The sequence below is a fragment of the Misgurnus anguillicaudatus genome, chromosome 20 (genome assembly GCF_027580225.2).
Source record: "Misgurnus anguillicaudatus chromosome 20, ASM2758022v2, whole genome shotgun sequence".
In the NCBI taxonomy this organism is placed as follows: domain Eukaryota; kingdom Metazoa; phylum Chordata; class Actinopteri; order Cypriniformes; family Cobitidae; genus Misgurnus; species Misgurnus anguillicaudatus.
Window position 1 is genome coordinate 36,318,779 of NC_073356.2, and position 23,656 is coordinate 36,342,434.

The 23,656-nt window shown below is 38.3% G+C and overlaps 1 protein-coding gene and 1 long non-coding RNA gene across 2 annotated transcripts in view; one reads left to right on the top strand and one right to left on the bottom strand.

Annotated features, from left to right (window-relative positions):
- LOC129454846 (uncharacterized) overlaps positions 1-23,656 on the bottom strand; it is a 146,103-nt gene that overhangs the window by 41,862 nt on the left and 80,585 nt on the right. The gene's annotated exons all lie outside the window — the stretch shown is intronic.
- Positions 12,511-23,004, top strand: LOC129454831 (CD209 antigen-like protein C). The gene is made up of 7 exons (XM_055219409.2): positions 12,511-12,638; positions 15,916-16,041; positions 16,145-16,234; positions 21,011-21,076; positions 21,290-21,438; positions 21,551-21,663; positions 21,955-23,004. The coding sequence occupies exons 1-7, from the start codon at positions 12,572-12,574 to the stop codon at positions 22,118-22,120; spliced, it is 777 nt and encodes a 258-aa protein (XP_055075384.2). The 5' UTR covers positions 12,511-12,571; the 3' UTR covers positions 22,121-23,004.

Genomic DNA, 23,656 nt, shown 5'->3' on the forward strand with positions numbered 1-23,656 from the left:
ATATCTCCGCATCAGAACATCGTAGAGACACGGGGGTTGGACCGTTTGACTCGTGACTCGGCGGGTAATCACTATGGGATGTCAAATTTTCCCCTAGCAACCAAATACAGTACCCTAGCAACAGAGTAAACAAAGCCTTATATCTCCGCATCAGAACATCGTAGAGACACGGGGGTTGGACTGTTTGACTCGTGACTCAGAGTGTAATCACTATGGGATGTCAAATTTTTCCCTAGCAACCAAATACAGTACCCTAGCAACCGAATAAACAAAGCCTTATATCTCCACATCAGAACATCGTAGAGACATGGGGGTTGGACTGTTTGACTCGTGACTCAGAGTGTAATCACTATGGGATGTCAAATTTTCTCCCTAGCAACCAAATACACTACCCTAGCAACGGAATAAACAAAGCCTTATATCTCCGCATCAGAACATCGTAGAGACATGGGGGTTGGACCGTTTTACTCGTGACTGGAAGTATAATCTATGTTGTCCCCCGAAATTTGCCACGGCAAGCACCACTTCACATTTTCTTCAGGAAATGTACCTATCTAGTTTATAATTATTATTATTCTTCTTTTTCTGGACACTTTTTTCGGCGCGTAACTCGTCCCGCACGCTTTGACGTAGACCCATGAAAGAGGGCTCAAATCGACCGGCTTATTGAGGAGAGGTGTGCTATGACTTTTATAAGCGATGGGGTGCAGGATTTCCGAAAGGGGGGCGAAAAACCACCCGAAAAATCCCATTGACTTAACATTGCGCCCAACTTTGACGAGTCATAGCTCTGCTCGAGGATTTTGTAGAAACATGTGGGTTACAACATTTGAAGAGGGTGGTAGGCTCTGTAAGAACATGGATCACAATGGGGTGTAAGTTGTACCCCTGGGGTGTAAGAGGTGCCCAAATGTGCCCCAATGAAAAGTCAATGGGGCAAAATCCCATAGACTTAACATTGCAAAAATTTTGACGGGTCATAGGTCCGAGGGAGGATTCCTTAGAAACATGTGGGTTACTAAATTTGAAGAGGGTGGTAAGCTATGTAAGACCATACATGACATTGGGGTGTAAGTTGTACCCCTGGGGTGTAAGAGGCACCCGAAAATTCCCATTGACTTATAATGGGGCAGGAAACATGCCCATATAAGGGAATAAAACAGTTCCAGATGGGATATCTTTGCTTTACATTGTCGTAGAGATAAGTGGGTGGGCTCATTTCACTCGGGCATCCAATCAGTCCCTCAGAATCATCCCAGAGCTATTAAGCCACGCCCCTAGCAACAATTTTGGGCACCCTAGCAACATCTCCCATAGACTGCCATTATAAAATGCCCAGATGGATATCTTTGCACCACAGTGTCATAGAGACATGGGGGTGGGCTCATTTTACTCAGGCATCCAATCAGTCTCTCAGGATCCTTACATAGGTATTAAGCCACGCCCCTAGCAACCATTTTTGAGCACCCTAGCAACATAAAATTCAAACAGTTATATCTCCGCATCAGAACATCGTAGAGACACGGGGGTTGGACCGTTTGACTAGTGACTCAGAGTGTAATCATTATGGGATGCCAATTTTTTCCCTAGCAACCAAATACAGTACCCTAGCAACAGAGTAAACAAAGCCTTATATCTCCGCATCAGAACATCGTAGAGACACGGGGGTTGGACCGTTTGACTCGTGACTCGGAGTGTAATCATTATGGGATGCCAATTTTTTCCCTAGCAACCAAATACAGTACCCTAGCAACAGAGTAAACAAAGGCTTATATCTCCGCACCAGAACATCGTAGAGACATGGGGGTTGGACCGTTTGACTCGTGACTCAGAGTGTAATCATTATGGGATGCCAATTTTTTCCCTAGCAACCAAATACAGTACCCTAGCAACAGAGTAAACAAAGCCTTATATCTCTGCATCAGAACATCGTAGAGACACGGGGGTTGGACCATTTGACTAGTGACTCAGAGTGTAATCATTATGGGATGCCAATTTTTTCCCTAGCAACCAAATACAGTACCCTAGCAACAGAGTAAACAAAGCCTTATATCTCCGCATCAGAACATCGTAGAGACACGGGGGTTGGACCGTTTGACTCATGACTCAGAGTGTAATCATTATGGGATGCCAATTTTTTCCCTAGCAACCAAATACAGTACCCTAGCAACAGAACAAACAAAGCCTTATATCTTCGCATCAGAACATCGTAGAGACACGGGGGTTGGACCGTTTTACTCGTGACTGAGAGTGTAATCATTATGGGATGCCAATTTTTTCCCTAGCAACCAAATACAGTACCCTAGCAACCGAATAAACAAAGCCTTATATCTCCACATCAGAACATCGTAGAGACACGGGGGTTGGACCGTTTGACTCATGACTCAGAGTGTAATCTTTATGGGATGCCAATTTTTTCCCTAGCAACCAAATACAGTACCCTAGCAACGGAATAAACAAAGCCTTATATCTCTGCATCAGAACATCGTAGAGACACAGGAGTTGGACCGTTTGACTCGTGACTGAGAGGGTAATCATTATGGGATGCCACTTTTTTCCCTAGCAACCAAATACAGTACCCTAGCAACAGAGTAAACAAAGCTTTATATCTCCGCATCAGAACATTGTAGAGACACGGGGGTTGGACCGTTTGACTTGTGACTTGGAGTGTAATCACCAGTGGATTCCAATTTTCCCCCTAGCAACCAAATACAGTACCCTAGCAACAGTGTAAACACAGCCTTATATCTCCGCAGCAGAACATCGTAGAGACACGGGAGTTGGATCGTTTTACTTTTGGCTTGGAGTATAATCATATATGGTCCCCAGAATTTTGCCACGGCAAGCACCACTCACATTTTCTTCAGGAAATGTACCTATCTAGTTATTATTATTATTCTTCTGGTACAAACTTTTTCTCACAGTAACTCCTCCTAGAGCTTTCAAGCTACACCCACAAAACTTTACAAAACTTTTAAGACTGGTACGTAGATTGTTGCTATGACTTTTCTAACTGATGGGACCTACCGAATTCCTAAACGGGGTGCTCAAAGACCCCAAATTTTCCATTGACTTAACATTGCAACAAACTTTGACGGGTCATAGCTGCAAGCGAGAAATTTGTAGAAACTTGTGGGTTATCACAGTTGAAGAGGCTGGCAGGCTCTGTAAGAACATACATCACATTGGGGTGTAAGTTTCACCCCTGGGGTGTAAGAGGCACCCAAATTTCCCCATTGACTTATAATGGGGCAGGAAACATGCCCATATAAGGGAATAAAAGCGTCCCAGATTGAATATCTTCACTTTAGAGTGTCGTAGAGATATGGGGGTGGGCTCATTTTACTCAGGCATCCAATCAGTCTCTGAGGATTCTTATTGAGGTATTAAGCCACGCCCCTAGCAACCAAATACGAGCACCCTAGCAACATAATAAACAAAGCCTTATATCTCTGGATCCGAAAATCATAGAGACATGGTCGTTGGGTCTTTTGGTCATGTTAGCCTTATGCTAGCTTCATGCTAAGTCATACTAGCTTCATGCTAGTTTCTTGCTAGCTTTATGCTTATTTCATAATAAATCTTGCTAACTTCATGCTAAATCATGTTAGCATCATGCTAGCTTCATGCTAATTCATGTTAGCATCATGCTAGCTTCGTGCTAATTCATGTTAGCATCATGCTAGCTTCATGCTAATTCATGTTAGCATCATTCTAGCTTCATGCTAATACATTTTAGCATCATGCTAGCTTCATGCTAATTCAAGTTAGCATCATGCTAGCTTCATGCTAATTCATGTTAGCATCATGCTAGCTTCATGCTAATTCATGTTAGCATCATGCTAGCTTCATGCTAATTCATGTTAGCATCATGCTAGCTTCATACTAATTCATGTTAGCATCATGCTAGTTTCATGCTAATTCATGTTAGCGTCATGCTAGCTTCATGCTAATTCATGTTAGCATCATGCTAGCTTCATGTTAATTCATGTTAGCATCATGCTAGCTTCATGCTAATTCATGTTAGCATCATGCTAGCTTCATGCTAATTCATGTTACCTTCATGCTAATTCATGTTAGCATCATGCTAGCTTCATGCTAATTCATGTTAGCATCATGCTAATTCATGTTAGCATCATGCTAGCTTCATGCTAATTCATGTTAGCATCATGCTAGCTTCATGCTAATTCATGTTAGCATCATGCTAGCTTCATGCTAATTCATGTTAGCATCATGCTAGCTTCATGCTAATTCATGTTAGCATCATGCTAATTCATGTTAGCATCATGCTAGCTTCATGTTAGCATCATGCTAGCTTCATGCTAATTCATGTTAGCATCACGCTAGCTTCATGCTAATTCATGTTAGCATCACGCTAGCTTCATGCTAATTCATGTTAGCATCATGCTAGCTTCATGCTAATTCATGTTAGCATCATGCTAGCTTCATGCTAATTCATGTTAGCATCATGTTTACTCATGCTAATTCATGTTAGCATCATGCTAGCTTCATGCTAATTCATGTTAGCATCATGCTAATTCATGTTAGCATCACGCTAGCTTCATGCTAATTCATGTTAGCATCATGCTAGCTTCATGCTAATTCATGTTAGCATCATGCTAGCTTCATGCTAATTCATGTTAGCATCATGCTAGCTTCATGCTTATTCATGTTAGCATCATGTTTACTCATGCTTATTCATGTTAACATCATGCTTACTTAATGCTAAATCATGTTAATATGCTAAGTTTTTGTTAAATCATGTTTACGGAAAGTTAGACTACTAAACTAAACTCGTTTTAAGTTTCTCCAAAACTTTTTTAAACGTTCAGGCCAGGTTTTGTCAAGCCAACATAAAGTTTGTCTTCAAACTTTTCTATCTAGTTTCTAATTCTAATCAAATGACTTCAAGACTTCAGTCTCCTCAAAAACGCTCAAGATGTGTTTCGTGCCAAGAGAGGTCACACTAAATACTGACTGATGCCTGAAGACGACATTTAGTTCTAAAAATGTTGTTTTTAATTTTGTGTACATATTTCCTGTATTTTCTGTCTGTATCTTAATAAAAGAAAAATGAAAAAAATATAGATGGACATTAAGGGCTCTATCATACACCCAGCGCAATGCGCGACGCAAGTGTCTTTTGATAGTTTCAACCAGGGGCAAAGATCATTTTCACGTTTAGCGCCACGTTGTTTAAATAGCAAATGCATTTGGGCCCAATTTTGCGCCCATGGGCGTTCTGGTCTGAAAACGAGGTGTGTTCAGGCACATTGTCGGTGCCTTGCTATTTTGAGGCAACTAAAATAGACTACGCCATTAAAAGCGTGACTGGCTTTTAAAGGAGATGAGAGCTGAGCCTCTCATTGGTTTATTGTACGTTACGCCCAAAACACACCCATTACTCATTAGGAGAATAGAAACAACAATTTTCGACTGTGCGCTCGGCGCACAAACCATTTTTCCCGGCGTTAAATTAGCAAGTGGCATCAGACACGCCCCTTTAGACCGTGTGCCGTGCGCTTTAGACCATAAAGACAGAGCGCAGCACATCATAATCTGAAAACCACGCCCACCGGGGGGGAAAGCAATCCAACCGTCTCCATTGACTTTGTATTGCGAGAGGCCGCCTTCTTGTAATTTCTGGCTTATAACAAAAACAGAATAATGCTTTTAAATTATTAATTTACATAAAATCATGCACTTTTATGGTATTTTGACTACCAATGGGGTGAGAAATTTTTACTTGATTTAAGCGTTTAAGAAAAAATAAATCTTATTTTACAATTTTTTTCTCACCGCATTGGCAGATCATTTTGCTTGTTTTAAGAACAATTTCACTTAAATTGTATATTAATTTGTCTTCAAACTAGACTCATTTACTTAGGTCATTTTGCTCATTAAGAAAAAGCATCTTAATTTAAGAATTTTTAGATATTTCTACTGAAAACAAGAAAAAAAAAATACTAAGTAAGAAAGTCGGTGTTGAACGTTTAACTAAAACTGTGTATTGTTATTTTTTCCAGTGTTTTCTTGACCTAACATGGGGAGAAAATTGAGTTCCCTTATCATGCACTTTTAACAATAGAACGGCCACCAGCAGTCATTTTAACCGCAACATTTAAACTTATGCATTGCAAAAAAATGATTTTCAAGAAAAAGAATTCTTGGTGTTTTTTCTTGTTTTCAGGAAAAATATAAAAAAATTCTTAAATTAAGATGCTTTTCCTTGATGAGCAAAACAACCCAAGAAAAGAAATCTAGTTTTTATTCCAAAAATATAAAATTTAAGTGCCCTATTATTTTGTGCATAAAACAAGCAAAAAAAATCTGCCAATGGGGCTAAGCATTTTTGTCTTGAATTTTTCTTGAATTTAGTGTTTAGGAAAAATGTTCAAGATTTTTTTGCTTGCCCCATTGGCAGGTTTTTTTGCTTGTTTTATGCACAAAATCACTTAAATTTAATATTTTTGGTAAAAACCAAAAATTTTCATCATGAAAAAGCATCTTGATTTAAGAAATTTTAGATATTTTTACTGAAAACAAGACAGAAATACTAAGAATTTTTTTTCTTGAAAATAATTTTTTGCAGTGTGGTAATTATCTTTAACACTAGAATGAACAAGGCGTCATTTTGACCGTTTTGAAATTTGCATAGTCAATAACTTCGTCTAAATAAATCATAAAGCCTTGCTGCTCCCTGACTTTCCTAAAACTACACGACTTTTCATTAAAACTAGTTTAAATATTTATTGTGTGAATGAAAACAGAAATATAATCATTTCTTTCTATAACGTCCACAGGCAGTCATTTTGTGCTGTTTAAATTGAGTTTTGCCAAATCGGTCTGAATCAGATAATGTGAAAGTATTACAACTCCACATTATAGGTGTGCAGCAGATTCAGTATTTGTATCTGTATTTGTATCTGTAACAATCTCAAAATCTTCATCTAAATTAAAAAATAATCAGATATTCGTTTAAAATTTCAAAACAACAAAATGCTCTAATATTAAAAATGTTTTTTAACTTAGTTCAAAATAAGCAACATGGTTTTAAACGATAAGGTAATTAGAAAGATTTAATTCAAATGTTTCAGTTGTTATTTACTTTATTTTTATGTTAATTGCAATTTATTTCATAGTAATCTTCAGTTTAAATTTTGCTTTTAAAATGTTACATTTTCATATTTTTATCTATTTGCTTATTTATTTTATATTCACCTAGATTGACAATGAAGTAATCATCTGTGACCGAAGTCACACGGAGACACAGAGTTATTAACAAATATTTTATTATCAGAGTGCAGCATTTTACCAAGGTTTTCTGGTCTTGTGTAATTAAATAATAATAATAAAAACTAAAAGGGTCATTTTATACAGTTGGCTTAAAAGAAGTTTGATATCAGCAGCATTTTTAAGATTTTAAACTAATTCCAAAACAGCTTGCGTTTCTAAATAAGGGACTCGCAGAAAATATAATTCATGTCATTTTATAGATTGCACTCATTCACTTCACACACAAATTATACGTGCTTTAAGGGGTTTATAATTTAGCGTTGTTCTAGTAAACACGTGATAATGTCTGGACAAATAATTTTTCTGTTATTCGGATGAATTCGTTATTCGTTTTGAAGCCATTATCCGTGCCCTTCCGAATAACGTATTCGGCTTCTGGCACATCCCTACTCCACAGCATCTTCAAGAGATGCACCGAAACCTCACAAACAGCTGATAGAAGTTTGTACAGTGGCTGGCAGAGGATTTTTATTAGAGTTCATGAAGTTAGACTGCTTGCAAGACAGGTGCAACAGCGTGGACCGCAGCAGGGTGCTGAAAGTGGGCAGACTGGCGGAGCCTCGTACAAAGATGCCGACAACAGCTGCCTGTGAGGCAAAGCCGTGCACCCGCTGAACCCTGCTCTATTCAACCATGCTTACTTGTCGAAAAATGCTACCGTAGAGACCTGGGGCCTCATGCACAAAGCGTGTGCGTAAGCACAGAAAAGTGCCGTAGGCTACGATCATTGTCACGGGCGTGCGATCCACTAACAATTTAGGCTTACTTACAAACCCACCTTTTCTTGTGAAAAATTGGGTAATGTTGACCCTTTGCCTCTTTCACTTCTCTTATTTTTTTTCTCTTTCCGTTTTTGACTTCCAGATTTTTGAGGCATTTTCACTTCCTTGTCAGTCAAGTTGATATTCTGCCGGCGCTATAAGTGAAGTCAAGCTGTGTTGCCTGGATTATACAATTTGGGCGGACTGAACCATTTTATGATAATTGAGAGGGGGGAAAGTGGCTCACGGACGTTTGTGTTTCCTAAACAAATACATTTTTTTGATACCGAGAAAGAGCAAATAGAATAATTTAAAGTTAATAATTTTTACTGTTAAATATTTTTTAGCACCACAATTTTGGGGGCTTCTCTGGGCCCCCTCTTACTCGTGGGCCCCGAGAATCGTCATTGTTTACCCCCCCCCCTTTACAGCGCCCCTGCTGTCGACCCCAAAAAACGAGCGTTTAAAGACACAAAAATGGATACAGGCAACATTTCATAGTACTTCTATTAGTAGAACTGCGTCCACTAGAGGGGAAACGTAGTCGGCGATCCACTTTATTCTCCTTAAAGACTGGGTTTTACGGCTCGACAGCTTATAAAAAACTTATTTCTGGGTTCTTTGGCTTGTTAGCTGTACATATTGTCACACAGCAGCTTTTAGGCATTATTCAGTTTTTTGTTATAAGCCAGAAATGACAAGGAGACGGCTTCTCGCAATACAAAGTCAATGGAGATGGTTGGATTACGTTCCCCCCCGGTGGGCATGGTTTTCAAATTTGCATAACTGCGCTCTATCTCTATGCGCTTACAGTAGATCGTTAAATGAAATTTTATTGGTTTCGAAACCTGACTCTTTAAAACCTCGGTATACCTTAAAACCACTAACCGGCCCATGCCTAGTCTCTTGTGCAGAGATGAATGCAATAACATTGGTATAATAATTTTTGAGTGTCATTTACTTATTGGCTTCCTTTCCAGTACAGAGTTTTCTGCAGCTATTGTTTGACAAATGGCAGCAATCTACAACCCCAAAACAGAAAAAGTTGGGACACAGTAGAAATTGTGAGTAAAAAAGGAATGGACTAATTTACAAATCTCATAAACTTATATTTTATTCACAGTAGAATATAGATAACATATCAAATGTTGAAAGTAAGATAATTTGAAATGTCATGCCAAATATTGGCTCATTTTTGATTTCATGAGAGCTACACATTCCAAAAAAAGTTGGGACAGGTAGCAATAAGAGGCCAGAAAATTTAAATGTACATATAAGGAACAGTTGAAAGACCAATTTGCAACTTATTAGGTCAATTGGCAACATGATTGGGTATAAAAAGAGCCTCTCAGAGTGGCAGTGTCTCTCAGAGGTCAAGATGGGCAGAGAATCACCAATTCCCCAAATGCTGCAGCGAAAAATAGTTTTCTGAGTTTCTTAGAGAAAAATTGCAATGAGATTGAAGTTATCATCATCTACAGTGCATAAAACCATTCAAAGATTCAGAGAATCTTGAACAATCTCTGTGCGTAAGGGTCAAGACCGGAAAACCATACTGGATGCCCGTGATCTTCGGGCTCTTAGACGGCACTGCATCACATACAGGAATGCTACTGTAATGGAAATCATAACATGGGCTCAGGAATACTTCCAGAAAACATTGTCAGTGAACACAATCCACCGTGTCATTCGCCGTTGCCAGCTAAAACTCTATAGGTCAAAAAAGAAGCCATATCTAAACATGATCCAGAAACACAGGCGTTTTCCCTGGGCGAGGCTCATTTAAAATGGACTTTGGCAAAGTGGAAAACTGTTCTGTGGTCCAACAAATCAAAATTTGAAGTTCTTTTTGAAAAACTGGGATGCCATTTCATCCGGACTAAAGAGGACAATGACAACCCAAGTTGTTATTGGCGCTCAGTTCAGAAGCCTGCATCTCTGATGGTTTGGGGTTGCAAGAGTACGTGTGGCATGGGCAGCTTACACATCTGGAAAGGCACCATCAATGCTGAAAGGTTTATCCAAGTTCTAGATACATATGATCCCATTCAGACGTCGTCTCTTTCAGGGAAGACCTTGCATTTTCCAACATGACAAATGCCAGACCACATACTGCATCAATTACAACATCAAGACTGCGAAGAAGAAGGATCTGAGTATTGAAATGGCCAGCCTGCAGTCCAGATCAGTGATGGAGTACTCGAGTCCTGGACTCGGACTCGAGTCCGACTCGAGTCACTATTCTTTGGACTCGAGTCCGACTCGAGAATCCATTCTCTGGACTTGTGACTCGACTTGGACTCGCGGATTGATGACTCGTACTTGGACTCGGACTCGAGGATATATACAATCGGACTTGAGCATTCATCACTTTGTTTTTGACTAAATATGTTATAAAAAATTATATAAGGTGTTACACTTTTCCTGTTTCGTGCCCAACAAGACCGGTCGCGATCTCCCTTCACAGACACTGCTACCTCTCGCTCTCTTTGCTTGACAACACACTCACTGACGTCACTCACTTTTACACTCGTGCAATGCATGATGCATGATTCGCGGGCTAAATGTTCACATTTGTAAAATGCAGAAAGACGTGCCCCGGATCGTGAAGTTCGCCTACGCGAATTTTGCTTCTAATGCTGGAAAGAGCAGCGCTAAATGTTGTGTGTGTAGGTAAAAGACTGGGACAACCTCAAACTTTAACAGACACCTGTCACGGATGCACCCAGAAAAGTAAGTAAAATGCTTTCCATTGCCTAACGTTAGCTTTTTTTTTAAATATTGACTAATGCATATATAACAAACAGAAAAAGCTAGGGTTAATGTATGTCTGGTTCAGATTACAGCATTTTTTGTCTGTTGATAACTTAAAAAGAGTAACTAAACCCTAATCCAAGTTTATTTAGTTACTGATCTGTAAGAATGATGGTTTATTAGTGTTGTTCATTGATTTTGATGTACGTTTGGATATAAAGTGTTTCAAAACTACAATATATGGTGTAAAAACGTCTGAGTGCTGCCCTCTTCAGGTTGAACGGTGGCTACTGCAGTTGAATTTTCCTATTTGATGTTGGGTCCAAAAAATGACTCCTACTATGGAAAATAAATTGTTTTTTTAAGAAAATCATTTCAGGATGTTTTCTTAATAGACTTCAATGCCAACTCAGTTGTTTGTTCTTATTTCCTCAAAAAACAAAATGCAGCATGATTACAAATTAAATTTGTAAATTTTCTACGCTAGTTCTCAATCACAAGTTTACAACAATGGAAGTACACACATGCTTTTGATGGCTTCGTAAAGTTACAAAGTGTGTTCCAAAGTGTATGTCAAATCAGTAAATAAACTCCCTTTGGAATCGTGACAGTGGTGTCATTTTTGTTTAATGTAGAACCTTTTTAATACATTTTATCAGTTTTTTGAAGGTCCCAAAGTGGAGACATGTAGGCACTCTCAGACTCGAATACAGGACTTGAGACTCGGACTCGAACACTGGGGACTTGAGACTCGACTCGGACTCGAACTCTGGTAATGGTGACTCGACTTGGACTCGACTCGGACTCTTCTTTGGTGACTCGGACTTGGACTCGGACTCGAACACTGGGACTCGAGACTCGACTCGGACTCGACAGTTGGTGACTCGACTACAACACTGCCCACAGAAAACATTTGGTGCATCATAAAGAGGAAGATGCGACAAAGAAGACCTAAGACCGTTGAGCAACTAGAAGCCTGTTTTAGACAAGAATGGGACAACATTTCTATTCCTAAACATTGGTCCTCCTCCAGCTGTTCCTTATACAGTATGTACATTTAACTTTTATGGCTTCTTATTGCTACCTGTCCCAACTTTTTTTGGAATGTGTAGCTCTCATCAAATCATAAATGAGCCAATATTTGGCATGACATTTCAAAATATCTCACTTTCAACATTTGATATGTTATCTATATACTACTGTGAATAAAATATAAGTTTATGAGATTTGTAAATTATTCCATTCCTTTTTTACTCACAATTTCTACTGTGTCCCAACTTTTTCTGTTTTGGGGTTGTATGACAATCTTGTTTTCATTATGGGAGTTGTTAGTAAAAATGCAAAACTAATGAGTTTAATCAGGTGTTTTAAATAAGGAGACTAAAACTTTCGGGAAGGGGGTACCTGAGGACCAGGATTGGGACACACTGGTATAGTTCACTCAATGTATATAGTGTACACATTTAATTTGTTGCTTGGGAATTGAACCCATAACCTTTGACATCCTAACACAGTGCTCTACCAATTAACCTTCAGATAATGACAAGGGGACGATAATTTTCAATTTTTTTGCAGCTTTACAGAAAAGATTTTACTAAAACAAAATTATGCCAAACTATTTCTATCTGTACCTCCGTGAGTGAGCAAACTAAAGGCCAAACATACCTCACTCATTTGTCTCATTTCCTTTGTGGGTTTTTACAGAAAGAGGTTGAGTCAACTTCCCTTCCTGAAGAGGAATTTGCCGTCAGCTCAGTAACATGGACGCAATCTATGAAAATACAGATTTCGTAGATTTATCAATCAATGAAGCCTCTTACTGTAATGGTAAGAATAAACATCATTTACTTTTTTAATTGAAGTCATTATTTATTGTCCAATTTGATTTCAGTGGTTTGACTGAGATAAGAGGAACTTTAATTTTCTTAACAGCTGACGCAAATCATTTAGTACATTGCCTAATAATGCACATATTTCTGTGCTTACCAGTATTCATAAACAATGTTATAGACAATTAATATTTTGACATTAGTTTATTTACACAGAGCCAATTAAAGTTATATTAGCAAAAGAGGAAACAAAACAATTAAATAAAACATTGCAGGGCTACACAACTGATTGACCTAAAAGAGATCTCGTAGATTACTACACAAAACTCTATGCTGCGGGATTTACTCTGAAAGTAAATGTCAGAGAAACATCAAAACTGTCCTGTACACTTGTCTTCTGTTAACTCTCTTCTTTTGGAGGATATCATATATTTACATGATCAAAGTGCACTTGTGAATGGCTCTATAAAAGCAGGCCGATGATATTCTTATAAATTTACTTTTGATGATACAATCAACCCTTCTGAGTGCACCTTCACATCAGTATAATTCTGGCATTCTTTGGTCTAGAAGTCTTATCTTGGTCTTTTTTTTAAAGAAGACTCTTTAAACATGTTCATTGTGTCTGAAGTTGTTAATATTAAATAAATAAAATATTAAGTTTATTTTAATAAACAGGATTTACAGACAATACATAATTTTTATCATCAAATGCTTATATATCAGAAAGCTACAAAGAGGTTTTGAAGTTTTTTTGTCATGTTTAGAGTAAGACATTAGTGTCATAAATATGTAATAATTAATGAGCCCACCTGTGGGTCAGGGACTTTTTAAAATTACTGTTTACATTTACATTTAGTCATTTAGCAGACGCTTTTGTCCAAAGTGACTTACAATGAGGTAAACAACAGAAGCCATCATAGCAACACAAGAACAGCAATACATAAGTGCACTGGAAATAGTCTTATCAAGTTCAACACAGTATACATAGATGAGAGTTGGTTAGTAATTTTTTTGGTAATAAATACAGATAAAGAGAAAGGAAAAATAGAGACAGTAAGTCCTGTATTAGGAAGTGAGGTAATGGGTTTTTAGCAGAGTCTTAAAGACAGCTACAGAGTCAGCAGATCTTTCCACAGTTGTGAAACAGCTCCTATGAAGTACGCAATCATGTTTTTTTCCCTTTTTGAGATGGCATACAAGTCGTCCCTCGGTGACAGAGCACAGGGATCGAGAGGGTACATAAGGCTTTATAAGTAAGTGAAGGTAAGAGGGTGCTGACCCAGTGGTGGTTTTAAAGGCCAGGATCAGAGCTTTACATTTGATGCAAGCTGCTATAGGAAGCCAGTGTAACTTGACAAAGAGAGGAGTGACGTGCGCCCTCTTTGGCTCATTGAAGACCACTCTTGCCGCTGCTTTCTAAATCATCTGTAGGGGTTTGGTCGTGCAGGCCAGTAGCGCACTGCAGTAGTGCAGCCTGGACAGACAAGAGCTTGGACTAGGACATGCGTAGCATACTCATTTAGGAAAGGTCTAATTTTCCTAATATTGTAGAGGATGAATCTACAAGAGCGAGCGGTGCTGGCAACATGATCCGTGAAGCTAAGCTGATCATCAATGACAACTCCCAGGTTTTGGGCTGTCCTGGAAGGCGTGATGGTTGAGGAACGTAGCTGGATGAAAAGGTTGTGCTGAATCTTAGGTTCAGAAGCAACATGATCTCACAAAGTTCCGTGGGATAGTCACGGAATTTTGTGCTCATTTTTCCGTGGCATTCTCACGGATCTCCGCATTTTTTCCGTGGCCCTGCTAAGGACTGCGTTTTTCGTGGCATTCTCACGGATTGGTTACTCAACTGCTTTTTCCTATTTTCAAACCATTTTCGCTTCGGTTTAGGGTTAGATTTGGTGTTTGCATTAGTATGTCACTTTAACTATTGGTTATTTTTTCTGATTTATTCTTTTATATTTTCTAAACTTTAAACAATTGTCGCCTGGCGTTGGGGTTAGAGTTGGGTTTGGGTAGGGATGTAATTTCATGTAAATCTAACCCTAAACCGAAGCAAAAATGGTAAGAAAATAGGACAAAACAGTTGAGTAACCAATCCGTGAGAATGCCACGAAAAAATTAGCACAAAATTCCGTGACTATGCCACGGAAATTTGTGAGATCAGGTTGTTCAGAAGATATGACAAGCAGTTCTGTCTTCACAAGGTTAAGCTGGAGATGGTGATCCTTTATCCAGAGTGAGATGTCCCCCAGGCATGCCGAGATGCGGGCAGAAACCGTGGGATCATCAGGGTGGAACGACAGGTGGAGTTGCGTGTCGTCCGCATTGCAGTTGTAGGAAAAGCCATGTTTTCGAATGACAGAGCCTAGGGATGTCATGTATATCGAAAAGAGCAATGGTCCAAGCACAGAACCTTGAGGCACCCCGGTATCGAGACGTTGGGGTTCGGAAACTTCACCTCTCCAGGATACCCGAAATGACCTGCCTGACAGGTACGACTTGAACCATAGAAGCGCTGTGTCAGAGACACCCATAGCCATGAAGGTTGACAGGAGGATGCTGTAATTGACCATGTCGAAAGTGGTAGATAGATCCAGTAAGATCAGCACAGATGATTTGGAGGCTGCCCTTGCCTGCCTTAGGGCTTCAGTGACTCAGTGAAGTGGCCGCTTTTGAAACCAGACTGATTGCTATCCAGGAGATTGTTTTGTGTGAAGAAAGAGGAAAGCTGGATGAACACCACACGTTCAAGAGTCTTGGCAATGAAAGGAAGAAGAGAAACGGGTCTGTAGTTCTCAAGCATAGCAGGATTGAGTGTCGGTTTCTTCAGCAGTAGGGTTATCCGAGCCTCTTTAAATGCCACAGGGAAGGTGCCAGTAGAAAGGGATGAATTGATAATGTGGGTGAGAGCAGGGATAACTGACGGAGAGGAGATGGTTTGGGAATGGTGTACTGTTAATACATCATTCTCTTTGCAAATCAGGGGTGAAATATAAAAATTATCTTTTAGTGCTTTCCAGTGATATATAGTTTGTTAAGATTATTTAGGTTAAAAGTAGTATATTAATGTTATAAATATGTAATAACAATTTGGAACCACCTGTGGGCCAGTAATATTTTACTAAATTACTCTCCCTATTAAACTTTTTGGATAAAATATGAAAACTACACTCTTGGAGCTCTTCGACGAGTTAGTCACGGTTATTTTAGTTTTAGATTAGGCTATGATCGGTTTAAGAGTAATTCTTCATTACTTGTTATTTCAGGGGATCCCAAAGGAGTCCATCAGAAGAGAAATGTGACTCAATCTAAGTATACTAAAGTTCTTCTGTTGGTTCTCTGCGTCTTTGTTGTTCTTGCTGTTGGTGGTCTCTGTGTTTTGGGGGTCCTGTGTGAGTATAACTGATCTTAAATCTTTACTCACTGTCAATGAACTTTGTGTTATTGTCCTATAGTCACATTATTGTTGTTGTTGATGTTGTTTTCTTTTATCAGATAATAATAATCTTGGAGATTTTGAATCACTGCACGTACAACACCAAAGGGCTTTAATGCAACTGTCAGCTCAAGAGATTAATGCCACAAGTCAGTAAAAATGTCATGTACACTACAGAACATGAATCTGTTTCAATAACAGAAATGCATAAAAATATAAAACAGATCATGTAAGTGAAAATATTTTAATAGCAGCTTGCTTCATTGTTCATTCATTTTTCTGCAGTCATGGAGAGAAAACTAACAGCCAACCTCACGAATGAGGTGGAATCGCGTCTACCGCGCCGCGCTAAACGCCTCATTATGCGCATCCCAGCGTCTTTACATTGACTTAAAGGTCACGTTCTTCCTAAAACCATTTTTTAAACCCTAGTTAGTGTGTAATGTTGCTATAATAGCATAAATAATACCTGTAAAATGATATAGCTCAAAGTTCACTGCCAGGCGATATATTTTCTTCAATAGAATTCCTCTTTAAAAGCCTACAACGAACGGCCGGTTTGGACTACAGCCCTCTATTTCCTGCTTTAATGACGTCAGTAAAACAGTTCGTTGACTAAACTCCGCCCACAGGAATACGTCAGTCACCAGCTTTGGCTCAAACGGCTCTGCTAAGCTAAGCTGCTGTCTGGGGAATCACAGCACACTAAACAAACTACACAATCAGAACTCGATATGTATTTCTGAAGGAGGGACTTCACATAACAAGGAATATATCAGCCTGTTTTGAGGACAGTGAAAACAGCGCTATACAGATAAGTCAATAGTGTGAAAAATACCGCGTTTTTTTACACGTGAAACATGAACACATGTTATATTGCCCACTATAAACACAATCAAAGCTTCAAAATCACAGACAGAACGGGAGCTTTAACATTGAAATCACTTGCACTTGAAGCCTCTACCGCGGCTGGCCTGAACGCAGCATTAGGACTGGAGCGCGTCCTCATAGAAACACACATATCTCTGTAAAGGCAAAAAGAGAAATACAAATCTGCACGTCGCACATAAGCAACAAGTTATAAAAATTATCTCTAACGACAGCCGCATTTAGGAGTTCTATGATGACAAAACCTCCATTCACATGGCGGTGATCCATGATGGCTGCATCCCCTCATCTTTAGAAAAAACAAAATATTTGTTATTTTGACAAGATATTTGTCCTAGAGTTCAGTTTAGCCACTAGTTAGACCATTAAAGAGGCAACAAATCTGCTGTTTTTATTGTTTTATACTGTTGCCTGAGGTCTACTTATGATGTTCGCATAGCTTTTACATTCAAAAACATCAAAACCAATAAGTAATAGGCTAATTTGTACCCTGGTTTAAAGGCTGGCTCGAGAAATGCTCTGTTTTGATGGACGGGATGCAGTAGCGGAGTGGCCATCGGGAGAGTCGGGACATTTCCCGGTGGGCCGGTAGGGTTTTGAGGCTGCGAGGGCCGGTCTGATAATAGTTATACATTGTTGGCAAGTTATATAGCAACCCCGTCTGGCGGCCTGATGTGCGGCCGCTTCCCTCTGGTCAAACTGTGCAGCCTCTTTGCTCAATAAAAGTGCTCAACCTGTTCGGCAGGTCCAACCATGTTAGGATTTTTAAAAAATATAGGGGGATTATTGAACGGCCCCTCTCCAAATTGCATAGCCTGTCGGCCTTTGATGTGAAAAGCCGCGTCGCCGAATGCCTGTTTATTGCAGTACATATATGCGTTCGGATTGATCCATCAAGCGGAGACTATTTGATAGAAAGTGTGGATTAAGGATGTTTAAAATCTCTAGCCTGGTGGTCAGTACTTGAATGGATAAAATCAGCACATCTCCATATGGCTATATATAATAAATAAAATTTAGAAGGGTAACTTTGCAGTATCACATTTCCTACTATTAGATTTCTATTAGATTTCCATATTAAAGGCGGAGTCCATGATGTTTGAAAGCCAATGTTGATATTTGAAATCACCTAAACAAACACGCCCCTACCCCAATAGAATCTGGACCTTCTGTTGATAGACCCGCCCCACACATACGCAAACCGGCATTTGATTTGATTTGATTGGCTATAAGCGTGTTTTGGTAGTCGGCCCGTCTCCTTTTCCAACGCGTTTTTCAAACATCGTGGACTCCGCCTTTAATAGACGAGAGTATTCAACTGAAATATATAAATATCCTCACAACACATTATTATTTCTCAAAACTTTGACAAAAATTATTTTCAAATGAACTGTATTCTTACAGTTATTCAAAGATGCACACATTATTCCGGATATGATTTGAATATTAGACTTATATAACGGCAATGAACGTCTCATATGCCAATAAATATCCACATATAAATTAACATTACAGCATAATGAAATTAATAAAAAGACATGGAAGCAGGATTGGCATGTAAATTGTATTATTATTAGCGGGGAAAAAAAGCAATATTACTGAAATAAACTCTGAGGTAATGCGCCAAACACGTTAAAATAAATAAGCAATAACCGTGGAAAAAACATTATTATCTCTCTAACTTTATATGACAAAATTACATTTAAAGGAAATATTCTTACCGCTATTTAAAGATGCACAAATTATTCCATATTACTCCCGTTTATGAGCACATTCATCTCTGGTCAGTGGTCTCGCTCTGTTATATAATAGCTGATTGACAGGTGCGCATCTCCATCTTTCAACCAGATATCATTTTGTATAGTTACTCATTTAGGAAAATTAGCCATGATTTAATGATTTTATTATTATTATGAAAATGTTTTTTTTTTGGGGGCAAATTGATTACGATTTGTATTACCCTAGTTTTACTACAAATAGGCTACAAGACATTTTTTTTTACCACGGAGGGCCGGTGGTATACGAAATTTCCCGGTAGATTTTTTGGTCCCACTCCGCCCCTGGCGGGATGCATTGAAGACCTGGACGTAAACTCACACTGCTATGATTGGATAGCTTCATTACCCGTCATTAAACGTGGGGAATTATTTTGAAAACCTTAATGTGTAAAAATAGCAGCTGAACACATATATATTTGAGCCACAACCTGCCTAAATTACCATATACAACACAGTAAGTGGGCATCAGAATCTAAACCGCGGCTGGTAAGTTCTTATCACCAATGTTGTATATTTCTATCGTTATATTACAGTTATATGTGTTGGATCTTTATTAATTGTTCAATGTTTTTAGTAAATTAAACTGATGTTACAATCAGGACATTTCAAGCGATCTCTTATAAAAGCAATAGTGACACAAAGTAGGGGACGAAGTGATTTTCTCCGAGCCCTGATAACATTTGCATCCCAGCATCTTTAGCATGCAACCCTTGACAGACCTGACAAATATCTCAATATTTACTCACAGTTTTCCGGTGGAAAATCCAGAAAGGTGTTTTCAACCATGATAAGTAAATTCCTAAAGCGGTCACTTTTTCTTATCACACATTGGCACATTCCTGGATCAGCCGTTTTCTGTGCTTGGTGCCAAAAACTGTTATATTATTTCAGTAACAAGGACGTTTTCAGTTCTGAAACTTACAGAATGTTTGTTTAAGTACGATGACCACTTATATATAAAATTTTATTCTTTTATTCACCGCCCCTTTAAACAAACAGAGACCAAAAGATAAGTTCTATCCAGACGGGCAACCGCAACAACGCGCAAGCATCAAATGAAACCATCTATAGCCTACTGTAAGTAAGCCTGACTGGGAAACTACAACCATAATGTAATATAAACTAAGGGTGTCACGATTTCAATTTTAAATCGAAATCTATCGAAATTAAGTCACAACCTCGAACTTCAAATAAAAAAATGGAATCGTCGATGCTGCCACACCCCCATGCCAAGTGGAAAAACCAAACACGTGTTGAGTGCTGCGAGTTAACATTCTCTAACTTAGCTAGCTACAGAACAGCGTCTGTGACAGGACCGGTCGTTTCTCTAAACTGAGATCTGTTTAAGTTTCAGAACAAAATATTTAAGTTGCTTAAGAGTTATGAAAACACCATTTAAACATGACTTATTGGGGTACAGTCTCACAATCTCGTCTGACGGTAATAAAAGCATGTTTTTAAAGTAATAAAACATATTTTTCCACTGGCAGCATGACTAACATGGCAGGGCATCTCATATTATATTTTATAAAAGTCTAGTCTAAAAAAAAGTAAAAAACGAGAATCGAATCAAACCGTTACTTTAGAACCGAACATGTAATCGAATCGAGGATTTGGAGAATCGTGACAACCCTAATATAAACCAACACTATGTGATATAACAAATGCCGTCAGAAAGTGGCAAATTGGACTAAGATTGTTTTTTCTTATGGTTTTACCACAACTCCATTTTATGCTGATATCGTTATTTCACCTTGATGAGAAATCTTATGCACATTTTAATATCATGAGATCTCGTCACAATTTTTTTAAAATAAAACTTATAATTCATGCTTAAATCTCTGTCTTTGCAAAATACTGAAGCAAACAAATTTACCATGAGCTTCTCTTAAAACTAACTGGTAACTTTGTAACTGGTGCTAACTAAGCATACATTTTTAGTGGGTTTAATTTCATTTTAATTCATAAACCTTTCCTCAATATGCATTTACTGACCCGGTGAAAATATTTTACTAGCAGCTTACAGTCATGGAGAGAAAACTAACAGCCAACCACACCACAGTTAGAGTTCAACTCTCCTTTTATAAAGATAAACGTATTTATATGATTATTAGGGATTCTTGGTAATTTGGTAATTGATATTTTTCTTTTATTCTCCATATTTTTCATTTCATATACTCTAACTTCATATAAATCCAATAGATCAGTCTTTTGAGGGCATATTTTTTTCAACTTTCTTTGTAATCCTTTCTGTATCAGCCATGGAAAGTGAACTTCATAAATTAAAAGCCAAGAACGACAGACTAAGAGCTTCCCTTTATGATGGTAAGTTATATAAGTTTTATGCTTATAAAGCCCGGAAACCACTTCAAGATTATTATCAGTTCTCTAAATGTACTATTTATAGGTATGTGTTTAAGTAAAATTATCTTTTTTTCTGTCAACTACCAACAATACTTCTGCCAAATTCCAAATTGTTATTTTTTGCATTATATATTTTATTATATGGCTGATATCACTCTTTTAATTAATTTATAGCTCAGTCTTGCAATCTCTCGGTGGATGGCTGGACAGTTTGGCGTAGGATGATTTACTTCAGCACTGATAAACGAGACTGGGCAAGTAGTCGTGCTGTGTGTGTTTCAATGGGAGCTGATCTGGTAACCATAACCAGCCAAAAAGAACAGGTGAATCAGAGATATTATAAGTAAATTAAATGTGTATACATCAAGGATCAGACTCAACTTTTGATAGTACTTTTTTTAGAGTATTATTGACATTTGTGTTTTCTCCTGTTAGGACTTCCTGGTGTCTAAAATTAAAGAGACTCACTGGATCGGTCTTAATGATCTGGAGACTGAAGGTCGATGGGTTTGGGTGAATGATCAAACTCTTGAAGAGACCGGAGTAAAGTAAGAACTCTGTTCACATATGAAATCTGCTGTAAATTAATCTGCTATCGGCTACTCAACGTAATGACAAATGTGTAACATAATAAAAAAAAAATGAAATAAAATAAAATGAATGCAAAAAATGATAACTTGGCAATAGCAATTAGATAAATTATTAATATAAAGAGTAGGGTGATTATTATATAATCGTTTAATTAAACTTGTTTTATGTAACTAATTGCATACGTTTAATATTATAATTATTTTAAAGATAAATATGGTCTTTGATGAAAAAACATTTTTCTTATAAAGGTTCTGGTACAAGAGGGAAATTGGGAAAAGCGAACCTGACAACTGGAAGGTAGAGGATCCATCCGGAGAAAACTGTGCCAGTCTGGGAGATGGCAACGGCAATCTACACACTTGGTTTGATGGTTCTTGCAAAAATAAGAAGAGGTTCATCTGTGAAAAGAAATAATTTACTTCCACATACATACTGTATGATATTAAAGAGATCTCCTTTATTAATATGCAAACATAATACAGACACAATAATATAAAACAAAGAATCGTGTTAGGCAGGTTTTTCATTCAAGTGTGAGTAAAATCTTAACCATATCACTGTCCTGTCTTCTTTGTAAGTGTATTTTTTGTGTTATACTGTATGTGACAGGCTTGTGTTAGCTTTTTGTTCGGGTGTCAGGATCTGAACTTTGTGTTTGTTGTCCTGTGTTGGGTCTTTGTTTGTTGTTTGATGTTATTTGCTGTCAGTCTGTCTAGTAAAGTTAAGTTTAGTGTGATTTAGGTTTTGTCCTCTCATCTGTTTTGGTTTTTAAAGAGTTTTTGTTGAAACATGCTGCTGTGCTTGGGTTCTTTCTTCTTAACATAACAAAACATCTGAATTTAGAGATAAGTGTGTGGCTTCATTTGTAACCTGCAGAGCATTTTGCTGTTGAAAGTATTGTCTTAATCGAGTTAATATCAAATCATTGATGTCCTTGCAAACGTAATCATTGAATTATGAGACATAACAGAGAAGCAGTGTTGTTTATGATCAGAAACATAAAATCTGGCCTGATACTGATATTGGGGCGGTTGCCCAGACAGGGTTTAGATTAATCCATTACAAAGGCCTTAGTTATATTAGGACATTTAAGTAGTTTTAACAAACATACTTTACAAAAAACAATACTGGTGTACATCTTGAGACAAAACAATGGCACTGCATGTTAAGATACGTCAGTTCAAGATGCTTTTTAATTAAGGCAGCTCAAACATGCATTTTATTCTGGGACTAGGATATGCCTTTTCCGGGAAACCGCCCCACTCTAAAAATGGCTGGGTTATTTTTGACCCACAATGGGCAAACACCGGACAAAACACACTACTGGGACAAAATTGACCCGATGCTGGGTTGTTCTAACCCAACTGCTGGGATATAATACCCCATGGTTGCATAACTACAACCCAACATCGGGTCATCCCTAACCCAGCATGTGTTCTGTCCAACATTTACCCACTACGGGTCAAAAATTATCCAGCCATTTTTAGAGTGCATGTTGTTTAAATTTCACCCCAGAATGAAAATGTTGTGATGAATGTTGTTCCACATCTGTAAAAACTTTGTTCATCTTCGAAACACAAATGAAGATATTTTTATTGAAATCCGGGACCTTTCTGAGCCCCTATAGTCAGCAACGAGACTCACATTTTTCATGTGAGGCAACTTGTAAAGCGCTTTGGATGGCCATAGGTCTGTTAAAAGCACTATATAAATGCAGTCCATTTACCATTTCACATTCGCTTTGCAGCCCTCTATCGGCCAAAACCGCACTAAAGAAGTTTCCAACCGTCGGGTAGCGGTCCTGTAGTCCGAGTGAATACTACAAAAACTTGCTTTACGGCAGACCTACAATCCAATCAGAGCCAGCTATGCCTCAGTATTTATGACAGTGGGTAATGGACAATTACGCTTCTAACCTGTAGGGGGAGCAAAGAGACAAAACTCTTTGGT